This window comes from Mixophyes fleayi, chromosome 2 (genome assembly GCF_038048845.1).
Source record: "Mixophyes fleayi isolate aMixFle1 chromosome 2, aMixFle1.hap1, whole genome shotgun sequence".
In the NCBI taxonomy this organism is placed as follows: Eukaryota; Metazoa; Chordata; class Amphibia; order Anura; family Limnodynastidae; genus Mixophyes; species Mixophyes fleayi.
This window is the reverse complement of record NC_134403.1, coordinates 51,172,819-51,186,277: the sequence shown is the minus strand read 5'-3', so window position 1 is coordinate 51,186,277 and position 13,459 is coordinate 51,172,819. Positions and strand designations below refer to the sequence as shown.

General features: G+C 41.5%; 1 protein-coding gene across 1 annotated transcript in view; it reads right to left on the bottom strand.

Moving 5' to 3' along the window:
- LOC142139805 (cilia- and flagella-associated protein 337-like) overlaps positions 1-13,459 on the bottom strand; it is a 124,668-nt gene that overhangs the window by 77,364 nt on the left and 33,845 nt on the right. The window contains exons 7-10 of the mRNA XM_075197675.1: positions 9,885-9,967; positions 9,152-9,244; positions 5,223-5,268; positions 2,415-2,461 (exon numbers count right to left, since the gene is read on the bottom strand). Of these exons, the coding sequence (XP_075053776.1) occupies positions 2,415-2,461; positions 5,223-5,268; positions 9,152-9,244; positions 9,885-9,967 (269 nt within the window). The remainder of the gene's footprint in view (positions 1-2,414; positions 2,462-5,222; positions 5,269-9,151; positions 9,245-9,884; positions 9,968-13,459) is intronic.

The following is a 13,459-nucleotide window of genomic DNA, read 5'->3' as shown; positions in this document are numbered from 1 at the left end:
AGGGAGGGGCTAGTAGAAACTCAGCACTTCAGTAGTACAGGGCACAACCCATGGGGATGGGGCCAATCCTAAAGTGTGAACACTAGATACATTACATTACATTAGATACATGTAAAGAATTGGTATGCTGCTTACATATTAATATTGACGCACTGTCAGGTCCTCATGTTAAGGTCTCATAGGGAAGAAGCCCACTAATTTCCTAAGAAGTAGTGAAAATCAAAAACTCACACACCTAATGAATGGATAGGCTGCATTATCAGGCATCTTGGTTCAGCCCAAAATGGTCACTACTTACTAATGGGTTGCATTCTTGATTATTGCTTTGTCCCAGAGAAGGCTGTCTACACTGTGCAGGGATCAGAAGAAAAGAGAATTGTGGTGAAAGATTTCAAGGGGAAGATAACTGGGACTGACCTGGAAAAACTAGGGCACTCGGGAACCCAAACTTCACTGATTGCAACTTAAATGCATTGTCTGTGCACCACATTTCAATTAACGATTCAGCTAAGATAAAGGTTCACCTGTATAGTGATCTGAAGTACATTTCCCAACAGCTTTACCCCCAAAGTTCTATTCTTGACTACTTTCCCTAATCGTTTAAGGATTCTTCAGCAGGAAAATGATTTGTTACTAGGAAAAAGGGACTTTATACCACTCAAAAGTGTATCTTATTTTGGTAGGTGTAGATTTTAGTAGTTACAAGTCTATAGCCTTTGTGTTCTGGATCACTCGCTTACGAGCTCTGCATAGTACAACAAAGAAGTAGCGAGTCTAGTTATCCTTATACATTGCTAGCTGCATCTAACTAGTCTCTGACTTCCACTCACCTTTGTTAAGCCTTTAAGTTCCTGTTCTTCTATTACTATGTGGGTGTCTTCTGAGAAGTTCTTTGTATTTTTACGTTATGTTGAATTGTTGTTTTTAACTAAAGGACACGGTGCACACCTCAGACTACAAAGTAAGCATGTTATTTTATCCTGGTGTTGATAATTATTATTATTTATTATTAATTTTTATTTATAGGGCGCCACTAGGTATCCGTAGCGCCATACAGGGACAGACAGAAACGCGATACAGGGTGAGACAGCACAGTACAGTTAACAGAAAGCACAGTAACTCAGAAGCTCAATGAACAGCTAGATTAGAGGTGAGAGCCCCAAGCGGGGTAGAGACAGGGGCCGGAGGACCTCACGGAGGAGACAAGGAGCTGGAGAGCAGATTTAAGGTGGTGGAGAACAGAAGGAGAGGAGGCCCTGCTCGGAGGAGCGTACAATCTAAGGGGAGGGTAGGACGGACAGAGACACAATGGTAGGAGGAGGGAATGGGGAGAGCGGAGGCAGAGACGGAGAGGGGGGGGGGAGAGGAGAATGAAAAGGTGGGAAGAAGGAGGGGGACAGGAGAGGGAGGGGGGTAGGGGGAGACTGGGAGGAGGTCACTGGGTGGGGGAGTGAAGGGCTTTAAGGAAGAGGTGGGTTTTTAGGGCCCATTTGAAGCTGGACAAGTTGGGGGAAGTACTGATGGAGCGGGGGAGCTGGTTCCAGTGGAGGGGGGCAGCCCGGGAGAAGTCTTGGATGCGAGCATGGGAGGAGGTAACCAGGGAGGAAGAGAGGATAATGGAGAGAAACCTTTCCATAGGCTCCAATACAAGAGCTGTACAAAAAAAACTCCAACAGAAGTCTATTTAATTCAGGAAGGTATACGGCAAAGTGTCGTTTCTCATACTCTCCTGCATTAAACAAGCCTCTGTGCCATGCACCTCAAACGTAGTGTCTCATACCTCCCAGAATTACACACATTACTGCTGGCTTTTAAGTATTAAATATACACTGCACCTTCCCACTATCTACTGTGGCAAAAAGAACCATTCCCCAAGACAGCTCAGGCTGAAAAGGGTGCGTGACAGGCTGCAGTGTGGGGAGACAGCCTTACACAGACATACATAGAGTGTAAACTCACATGGGTGGAAGTCCTATGATAAATGGGTGACTAGACTATCAGGGTACAGTAGCTAAACATTCTTTAAAGGAAGAGAAGCATTATAACACAAGAACTTGCACTGACACTGGAGGGTTCAGAGGAAATCTGAGAAAACATGACTTTATAGGGTAGTGGACAAGTGGAATAGCCTCCCATCAGAGGGGGTAGAGGCTAATACAGTAAAGCAGTTTAAACAACCTTGGGATAGACATAAGGATATCCTTACAAAGAACTAAGGATCAAATAGGGTTTGAGGTTACCATAGGTTAAAATATGGGCAGACTAGATTCTATGTTATCATTTTAAGGCACCCACTTCAAAATGAATATAACATTCATTTATAAATATATTTTTGCAAGATTGATCAGAGGTTTCATTATAGCGTCCCTTTAATATCGATAATTATATTACAAATATTTGTCTGGAATTATTACCTTAATGTTTCTCCTATTGAAGTGAAAAGCAGAATATTCACACATCCCTGTAATGAAGAACACAAACTTGAATAATGATAATGATGTCCAGCATTCGCTGAAGTTAATGTGCTGCTCCACTTCAAAGACTCCAGGGGGTAAATGTATCAAGCTGAGAGACTTCCAGCGGGTGTGAAAAACCAATAAGATTTTAGCTCTCATTTATTTAGTACATTCTACAAAATGACAACTAGAATCTAACTGGTTGCTATAGGCAACATCTCCACTTTTCAAACCCACCAGAAAACTCTCAGCTTGATACATTTACCCCCTACTGGGGTCTAAACTGTAGATAACACATTCTGTATTATTGTTTTTTTTCACTCCCTTGAGATGTGTGTATATATATATATATATATATATATATATATATATATATATATATGCACTGCAGATATAGCACTTTAGCAAAAATCTCTGATCAGGGCCATATTTACATAATTGAAGCTTATAGGCACATAAGTTTTTAGCGGCTTAAACCATGCCTCCATCCACAATGATTCTATGGTCGGGTCACAGTGCAGAATGTATGGGCCTAATTCACTAAGAAGTGTAAGGGGAAAAAAATGAGTAAGTTTTCTCCCGGACAAAACCTTGTCACAATGCAAAGGGGGCAAATTAGTTTATTATTTTGCACATAAGGTAAATACTGGCTTGATAGATTTATTTGTACACTGAAATTTAAAGTTGATATAGGACTTGCCCTACCCGCACTATAAATCTGTCCCCAGATTTTAAATTGACCTCCCCCTCCAATGTAACATGGTTTTGCCAAGGTCAAAAGTTACACATTTGGTTTGCTTTACTTTCCTTAATGAATCAGGCCATCCTACTCCTCCACTTAATATAAACCTTCATCAACTGATTATTCCCATTTCTTCAGTTCAGAGAAAGATTCATACAAGACAGTCTGCCACCCTGATTCATACAAGACAGTCTGCCACCCCGATTCAAACAAGACAGTCTGCCACCCCGATTCATACAAGACAGTCTGCCACCCCGATTCAAACAAGACAGTCTGCCACCCCGATTCATAGAAGCCTGCCACCCCGATTCATACAAGACAGTCTGCCACCCCGATTCATACAAGACAGTCTGCCACCCCGATTCAAACAAGACAGTCTGCCACCCCGATTCATACAAGACAGTCTGCCACCCCGATTCAAACAAGACAGTCTGCCACCCCGATTCATACAAGACAGTCTGCCACCCCGATTCATAGAATACAGTCTGCCACCCCGATTCAAACAAGACAGTCTGCCACCCCGATTCAAACAAGACAGTCTGCTACCCCGATTCATAGAAGACAGTCTGCCACCCCGATTCATAGAAGACAGTCTGCCACCCCGATTCTTAGAAAACAGTCTGCCACCCCGATTCATACAAGACAGTCTGCCACCCCGATTCATACAAGACAGTCTGCCACCCCGATTCATAGAATACAGTCTGCCACCCCGATTCAAACAAGACAGTCTGCCACCCCGATTCAAACAAGACAGTCTGCCACCATGATTCATAGAAGACAGTCTGCCACCCCGATTCATAGAAGACAGTCTACCACCCCAATTCAAACAAGACAGTCTGCCACCCCGATTTAAACAAGACAGTCTGCCACCACAATTCATAAAAGACAGTCTGCCACCCTGATTCATAGAAGACAGTCTGCCACCCCGATTCACAGAAAACAGTCTGCCACCCCAATTAATAGAATACAGTCTGCCACCCCGATTCATACAAGACAGTCTGCCATCCCGATTCAAACAAGACAGTCTGCCACCCCAATTCATTCAAGAGTCTGCAACCCCGATTCAAACAAGACAGTCTGCCACCCCGATTCATAGAATACAGTCTGCCACCCCGATTCAAACAAGACAGTCTGCCACCCCGATTCATACAAGACAGTCTGCCACCCGATTCATAGAATACAGTCTGCCACCCCGATTCAAACAAGACAGTCTGCCACCCCGATTCAAACAAGACAGTCTGCCACCCCGATTCATAGAAGACAGTCTGCCACCCCGATTCATAGAAAACAGTCTGCCACCCCAATTAATAGAATACAGTCTGCCACCCCGATTCATACAAGACAGTCTGCCACCCCGATTCAAACAAGACAGTCTGCCACCCCGATTCATACAAGAGTCTGCCACCCCGATTCAAACAAGACAGTCTGCCACCCAGATTCAAACAAGACAGTCTGCCACCACGATTCATGAAGACAGTCTGCCACCCCGATTCATAGAATACAGTCTGCCACCCCGATTCATACAAGACAGTCTGCCACTCCGATTCAAACAAGACAGTCTGCCACCCCGATTCATAGAATACAGTCTGCCACCCTGATTCATACAAGACAGTCTGCCACCCAGATTCCCAGAAGACAGTCTGCCACCACGATTCACAGGAGACAGTCTGCCACCACGATGCTCAGAAGACAGTCTGCCACCACAATTTATAGAATACAGTCTGCCACGCCGATTCACATAAGACAGTCTGCCACCACGATAGGCACAGACTGTGCTCAGACCAGGCCCCGTCTCTGATGTGGTAATATTTTATTTTATATACAATCGGGTTCTTATCTTCAAGTCCACTGAACACTGTAATGAAGACAGTACCTTGCTCTCAGATGTATAGCGAGCATAAATAAAGTGTCAAAACTTTAAGGTTCTATTAGACAACAATTGTTTTTTTAACATAATGGAATTCATGCAAAATATCATGCAATAACAACAGAGGATAAATGCTATTGGTTTAGTATCTGTTTACCTTGTCATCTCCATATAAAATCATACATTCATCACTGTCTGTTACACTAAAAAGAATAAAAATAATAATTAAGAAAAGATTGGACGTTATCATAGCAAAAGAAGAAAGAAAAAAATACATAAGTAGGGCAGATATGTGCAATCACAACAATTGTATATGTTTTAAGTTAGAGATATATAACCTACTTTAGGTTATATATATTTTGATTGCTTGGGAACACACTGTGTAAAATTCCATTGGGGAATGATTCACAGAACATGCCCCTAACTCCCCTTGTAACCCTGAGTATTTTGTGGCACAAGCAGTATGGTGTCAGCATTTTTAAGCAATACTTTTTCAGTCACATCCTGTTTAGGGTGAGGGCTTCATGTTGTGGTCCCCTTAGTCAGCTGCTAACACAGACATGAAAGGACGAGACACCATCTATTAGGTCCCATGTTGATATAGAGCCTGATTAAAGGTTCCCCAAAGGCATAACCGCTATTAATTCTTATGTATACGTTCCCTATGTCCTGAAGGCCTCACTATATAAACAATGGAGTCGCAGTTTGAAATTAAAGCTATTTTTCAAGATGGCATAGTTGTCTCACTGCCAGATGCACCTGTCATAAGCGGCCACAGACACATCCTACTCCTGCATCTGCGCATTTTCACGCATAGACGGATATCTTTTACGTCATAGACTAACATACTAGCAACCCCTATAAAAGAGTGGGCTCATCACCAGCAAGTCATCAGTTTATTTAGCCAGTTTCTCTAGTCCATCACTCCTGACCACACTTTCTCTGGTTACTTACCCGTGTTTGATCCTTTGGCCTTGGATGACTAACTCTCTAGTTCTTGATTTCTGGCTACTCTCTGGATCATTCTATTGTCTGAGCTTCAACTCGTCATTTCCAGACCCATTATCTGCACTTGGAAGTACAGCACCTACTGAATTTATTTGTTATTTGAGACCAAAGGGCAGTGTGGGCAGGACAGGTTCAATGTCAGGAAGCAAGCAGAAGGTTAGGGTCACAAGCAGACAAAGATGATTGGAAAGCTGCATCAGAGACCCAAGGAACAGACTACCACACAATGGCAACAACCTGTTGCTCAGGCCCCGGAGCTGTGCACTATGCATTCTCTTGAATGAATACAACAAGCACACAAGAAATAAGAACTGACACTGTGTAGTTGTCCAGCATGCAAAGCAACGAAAATGATAGATGCATGAAAATGCACCCAAAAGAATTATCAAATGTGATTTTTCTGCACATTATATTATTTGAGCTTGGTGCCATTCAATTAACTGAATAGGAACAAATAAAAATAGCAAGGTATGCATTCTGACCAATGGCTGTCTAAGACTGCTGCTCAATGGGCCAATTACTTGTGTCTGGCTCCACCATGAAAAGTATTACCAGCCGTCCTGCTGTACAACATTAGTTATTACAAAAGTTTTACTATCTACAGACATTTAAATGTCAGATCGTAATATTAAATAATTTTGGCATTGGCGGGTTTAAATATTTTTAAAAGTAATTATATTTTCCAGTCTGCCATTTTCACCTTTCATGTGTTATTTCTTTAGCTTTTATTTTAAGTATTTACTGGTAATAAAGTCTGTAATACATTTATTCCGTCAGAAAAATAACCTCCCTGTAGGACAATGCTTTGAAAGATAATTCTGTTATGAAAGCTCACAGCCTGTACTTGGCTAATTCATGTGACAACAATAGAGATTCAAGTGAGCAGTTACTTAGCAGCATCAACCCCTAATGTAAAGAAAGTCATGTTCTCATGGTAACGTGATCACGTAGGACAGGGTTTATTCTTGAAATAATTATTATAATTAATTCAGCTCACAAATATTAAACTGACATGTAGCAGGGTCATAAGCTGCTTCCGAATTCTTGTCAATTCAATTCTTGACAGGGAGGTGGTGGTGATGGTGTAAGTTACACATAATAACTGCACAGTACACATCTGAATATGTAAAAGAACAAATATAACTAAACTGAATATAATAAAAAGATCAGTTACACAGTTGAAAGCATTATTTACAATTAAAATAATTGTATTTATTAGTGATGCTCAGCTGTGCTCTATAAATTTGGAAATGTGTTTCTCAAACTCCTGGAGCGATGGATACAAAACAATAAACGTTGATAAAGGGATATTACAGTTGATATACAAACTATCCATAGCAGTGAATTGAATAAGTTGATTACTATCATTTATTTAAAACAAAAACAAAAAAAAAACACATCAAAGAGAAAGGTGGCTGAGGTCTGGAGATCGGTACAAACTTCATAAAAACAACAACATCATTTTTCAAACAATGTCCAATATCAGCTGTGTACCAGTAAAGCCTCCTAATAAAGAGGTAATGCGATTTAAAAGTACAGTATTTACTGCAATGAAGTGCATAAGTTGGTTATCACTATAATCCTCTATTTATAAAGGGCCGACATAGCGGAATTAGAAATCTAAATGGGAAAGTATGTGCAGCTACAGTAAGGCAGAAGCATTGTCAACCACCAATATTAAAGCAGCTATTGGTGACTGTCCTTTTTGTGCAGCTTCAGGTGGTGTGGTATGATTGGAATGAGGAGAGACAGAGTTACGTGGAGACATGAAGATGAAAGTTGTGGCAGCAGCTGCTGCCACCAAGGAGCCCATGGAGGTGCTCATCAGTCCATGGGTCATCCATTCATCAGAGCGACCAAGGAAGGGGTTACAGCACTAGAGCTGCACGGTTTGGGGTTTTGTGATTGAGGGGATGGCTGGGCTTTGGGAAACCATTAAGGAGTAGATTAGTGGTTATTTACAGATATAAAAATACTGGCACTCGCTGGAATTCTTGGACATATAGAAATAATCTAAGCAATTATACATATATTCCATTTGTCAAATTGCTTTAAACTGTGTAGCTGATTAGTCATTTTAGTTTGAATTATGGGAGGGTAATTATAATTTAAAAAACAACTATCAAAAGAATGTTTGTTATTCTATATTATTTAATCTAATTGAAATTTAGTTTTAATTGTACAAAAGTACATACACCTATTGGCTCTAAGCTTTGCAAGTAAGAGATGTTAAAAAACTTAGATAAGTAGCTCTGTTCTATGCAAATAAGCTACTTTATATAATATATCTTACTTGCGCGGTATTTATGGGATTTACGTAAGGCACTGCAATTACCTCTACCACTATACCTGCCAAAAACTGACTATATAATTAGCATTCTGGTGCATATATTCCACTCTGAACAGTGTTACACAGTGCTTCACCTCTGTGCTATGTAGACATGCAGGGTCCAGGGGGGTTGTGATATACCCTAGCCTCAGCAAGGGGCATGTTGCCTTTTGCACACAGCCCTATACAGACACCAACACTGCGTGATCCATACTGAGGCTGGTTTTCACTTTAGTCTTGGTACCCAAAGCTTGTGGTATCCAAGTTATAGTGACAATTAGCCAAGATTTGGGGACTCAGGAACACCATTTTTTTGTTACACAATGCACTGTGTATATAAAGTTTTTTGTCTTGTTAAGAGTATTGGACTACACCTGGCCTGCACCAATTTTGAGCTGGTGGAAAAATAAAGTTCTTTTGTGGCGTGAAAATCGTATGGGAAGGAACACCACTATAACAGGCACCTTCCCCAACCCTCCATCTCACTCCAATAATCTCACTCTGAAAATAGAATATTGATTCTGTTCCACAGAATGAGGAGCAGCAATGCCCCCTGCCCTTCTATACTTTAGTAGGTACACCTTAACTCTGCTCACTGCAAACTTCACAAATGCAGCCATTTGCTCTGCAAATCTACAGCAAGCATCCCAATGTAGGCAAAATCAGATCCAAAGCTGTATTTGAACGGTGGAGCGCCCGTTTTGCCCTTCATAAATTACCTCCACTGTACATACATAGTCATACTTTACCAGTAATCTAATTTTAGTGGCATAGTTTCCAGTCCAGTAATCTGGCAGTATGGTTCCAGGTTAGACAGTTCATACAGCTGAATCTCCCGATCCCTACACAAAAATAAACAATTTATATATTTATTCTCAATTTTGCAATACATGGGTGTTAGTATTTAAAGACATTATTATTGTCAAATGGCAAGGTGGTGTAGAAAGCTAAAACAGACTCCCCGGCACCTCCTGGTGAAGTGTGCTTGTGACAACAAAGGAATACGTTTGTTTGCATAGGAATTGTCTTCTGTCAGCATCCCTCACAAACTACTTATATGTTTATGTCAAAAATATAAAACTTCAAAACAATCCTAATCAGTATTTAAGAGATCTCTGCGACAATCTAAACTCGGGGACAGAAGTTACTATAGTAATTGTGTATCTTACTGAATGAGGTTTCTATGGTATCCCCCAAGGGCCCTATTTGGTCTACAGATACAAATAGTTTATTTACATGCTACATTATTTAATGGGGGATGAACAGAGCAAGGAATATGGACCCGCCATGTCTGATTAGCTGATCTGTAGAATAAATATGAACAATAGCAATCTATTTAAAAAGCAGAACAGCTTGTATACACAACAAAGTTTAATTTTTTTGTGGTCTAGTAAATTATCTTATAACAATAACTCTGCCAGATGTGTATTATTTCTCATAATAAGCAATATTTTATTTTTTGTAAAAGTTAGTTTTACATACCCAGTTGCCAGGACTAACTTATTATACTGCATCATGATAGTGAAATCTGTCACCCACTTCGTCATCTTTTTCACATTCCTCTCCTGAAATATAAACAGGTGACAAAATCAGATATGTTGAAAAAAAGAACTATTTAATTTTCTCTCTTCCCCTTAGACTTCCTGGTGAGCAGCCTGGGAGAAGATAAAAGACCCTCCCCATTGTACCTCTAAGACTAATAAGAAAAGCATTAGTTTTCACTGTATTTGGGTTATTCCTTCATTGGCATTTACAATGCACCCAGGTCCTTCTCTTTTCTTTTTCATAGTGGGTAAATGTACAAATCTGTAAAGATTTTAGCATTGGTATTATTTAATTTTGCTCTGGTACCCCAGTTCCGCTCCGCTCCTCTTCTTTTCTGTGTGCCTCCACGTGAAATACAATAAAAACCAATGATCAATGTGGTGAAACTAGGTATTAATATCACCCTAACCAGCAATGTACTTTTTATAGCCCTTGCTTTTGTTCCCCAACTCAACAGAGTACAACTGCAGTGGTCTAATTACATGTGGATAAGGGGACATTGTAGTTCATTGTAAATATGTATATTGTTTATTATATATTGTTGATGTGGCAGTGAGGTTGTTATTCATTGTCCTTAGAGTGAAGCCCAGGGTTTGACCCTAGATATAAATAGCCACTCCGGGGGGAGGTGATGTTCATTCTGGGAACTGATGGTTGGAAGCTGCAGGGTGGCTGGTGGCTCGACCAGTGAAATACATTGGCAGATCCATGGGTAGTAAAGTCTGGACAGCCAGGTGACTAACTCCTTAAGCTAGTGGGGTAAGGGACAGATGATGTGGTCAACCTGCCTGGTGTCACGCCTGAGGATCTGTCTGTATCCAGACTAGGTTGTGTTTCTGAAGCAGGACTGGTGACTATGTGGACAAAGCTGGGTGGCCTGATAATGTTCCTCTGCATGTAGTGAAAGGACTGGTGCAGATGGTAATTACACTAGTAGAAGAGAGCAAACAGGAACTGGATTGCTGGACCGGACTGGAACCGGAATGCTGGATTGAACTGTAACCGGAATGCTGGAAGAGGATTGCTATAACCGTAATGGAACCGGAATGGAACCGGAATGCTGGAAGGTGATTGCTGGAACCGGATTGATGTAACCAAAATTCTGGAAGAGGATAGCTAGAACCGGAATGGAACTGGAATGCTGTAACCGGAATGGAAACAGAATGCTGGAAGAGGATTTCTGTAACCGAAATGCTGGAAGGGGATTGCTGTAACCAGAATGGAACCGGAATGCTGACAGAGGATTGCTGTAACCGGCATGGAACCGGAGTGCTGGAATCAGACTGGAGCCAGAATGCAGACTGCACTGGCAGAGTTGGATTAATAGCAAGGCTTAAGCAAGATAGATAGCAAGACTACAAACTGCTGGGATCCAGGTTGGCATCTGAAATACAACACTGCACTGGCAACAGGTAAAGGCTCCAAGAAGTCCTTTTACAGTTGTTGTTGTTGTTGATTCCTGATTGGAGGCTGCAATCAGCTGGGCAGAAGCAGCACTCTGAGTTGCTGAGATGGATCAGGTGATTAAATTCAAGATGACAGCTCTCATGGACCGGATTTGGAGGGAATCTGAAATGGAGGCTGTTATCACCTGATTGCCTTAGAGGAATCATGTGACCGAATCCAAGATGGCCACACCCATACTCTGATTCTGGAGGGAACTCTGGAGTGGAGACAGACTGGACAGCATCTTACAGAGAGGTCTGATACCAGCAGAGCGTGAGGAGCGCAGGAACAACTTGGAAAGGCAGTGAAGAGGTAAGTGACAGAACCCGAGAGCCTGTTGTGTGACAGTACTACCCCCCACCTTGGGCTTCAAAGGGAATTTTGCATGGAAGATACAGACCAGCATGGAGCATATACATTAGTAGCTTTAATCAAGGCTCGTTCTTCTGGGCCATAACCCCTCCAATCAATAAGGTACTGTAGATGACCATGACGAATCTGTGAATCGAGTATCCTTTCCACTTCATACTCGACTCCTCATTTAGTTTGGATTTTAGGAGTCCTAGGGAGTGCAGAATGAAACCTATTCAGGAAAAAAGGTTTCAAGGATATGTGGAAGGAATTTGGAATTCGTAGATATGAAGGAAGTTTGAGTTTGTATGCTACTGGGTTGATGACTCACTCTATGGGAAATGGACCAATGTAGCAAGGGGCAAATTTCATGGAAGGTACCTTAAGCCTCAGGTTGCGAGTGGAGAGCCAGACTCTATCCCCTGGTTTGAGACTGGGTACTCCTCAACGTTTGTGATCAGCAAATTTTTTGTAATTGGTGGAAGCCTTTAATAGGGAAGAACGGACTTTCTTCCATATTTTAGAGACCTGACATAAGGTGTTATCAGCGGCAGGTACACTGGCAAAAGGAAGAGTCTGGGACTCAGGTATTCTGCGATGAAGACCATAGACTGTAAAAAAGGATGTAGACCCAGAGGAGGAGTGGTACTGATTATTGTGGTAGAATTCTACCCAGGGTAAGAGTTCTTTTCAGTTGTCTTGTGAAGATGAGATAAATATGCGAAGAAAAGTTTCTAAATCCTGATTCACCCTTTCAGTTTGGCCATTTGTTTGGGGGTGATAGGCAGACGAAAACTTCAGCTTCACTTGAAGAGCTGAACACAAAAACTAACTGGACGATCGGAGATTATTTCTGAAGGCAAGCCATGAAGCCTGAAATTCTCCTGAATAAACAATTGAGCCAGCTTTGGAGCAGAGGGAAGTCCAGTGAGAGGGAAAAATGGGCCATCTTGAAGAACCTGTCAACTACAACCCAGATGGTGTTGAACCCATTAGAAACTGGTAGATCAGTAATGAAGTCCACAGACAGATGAGTCCAGAGTTGGTGAGGAATTGACAATGGTTGAAGTTGGCCGAAAGATGTCTGGTGAGATATTTTATGTTGGGCACACCTGGAAGAGGAAGCTATGAGTTCTTGGATGTCTTGCTTGAGAGTAGGCCACCAATAGGATCTTTGGATAAATTTGAAAGTCTTCTGAACTCCAGAATGTCTGGAAAATAGGGAAGCATGAGCCCATTGAAGCAATTTCTTGCGAAGTACTGGAGCTACAATTTTTTTTTACAGAGGTGGGGTAGGAACAATATTGGTGGTAGAAAAGGAGACAGGATCGATGATGGGACTTTTTTTGGGTGAGGCAAATATCCTCATCTTGAACCATGGAACAAGAAAAAGCGTTGGTCTTGCAATTCTGGGATCCTGGCCGGTAGGTTACTCTGAAGTCAAACCTGGAAAAGAAAAATGTCCATCTAGCTTGTCTTGGATTGAGACACTGAGCTGACTTTAGGTACAGAAGGTTTTTATGCACCTTCCAACAAATGTCTCCATTCTTCCAAAGCCAACTTAATGGCTAATAATTTTTGGGGCTAGATTTACTGCGGGTTTGGAAGAGTGGAGATGTTGCCTATAGCAACCAATCAAGATTCTAGCTTTCATATATTTAGTGCATTCTACAAAATGACAGCTAGAATCTAATTGGTTGCTATAGGCAACATCT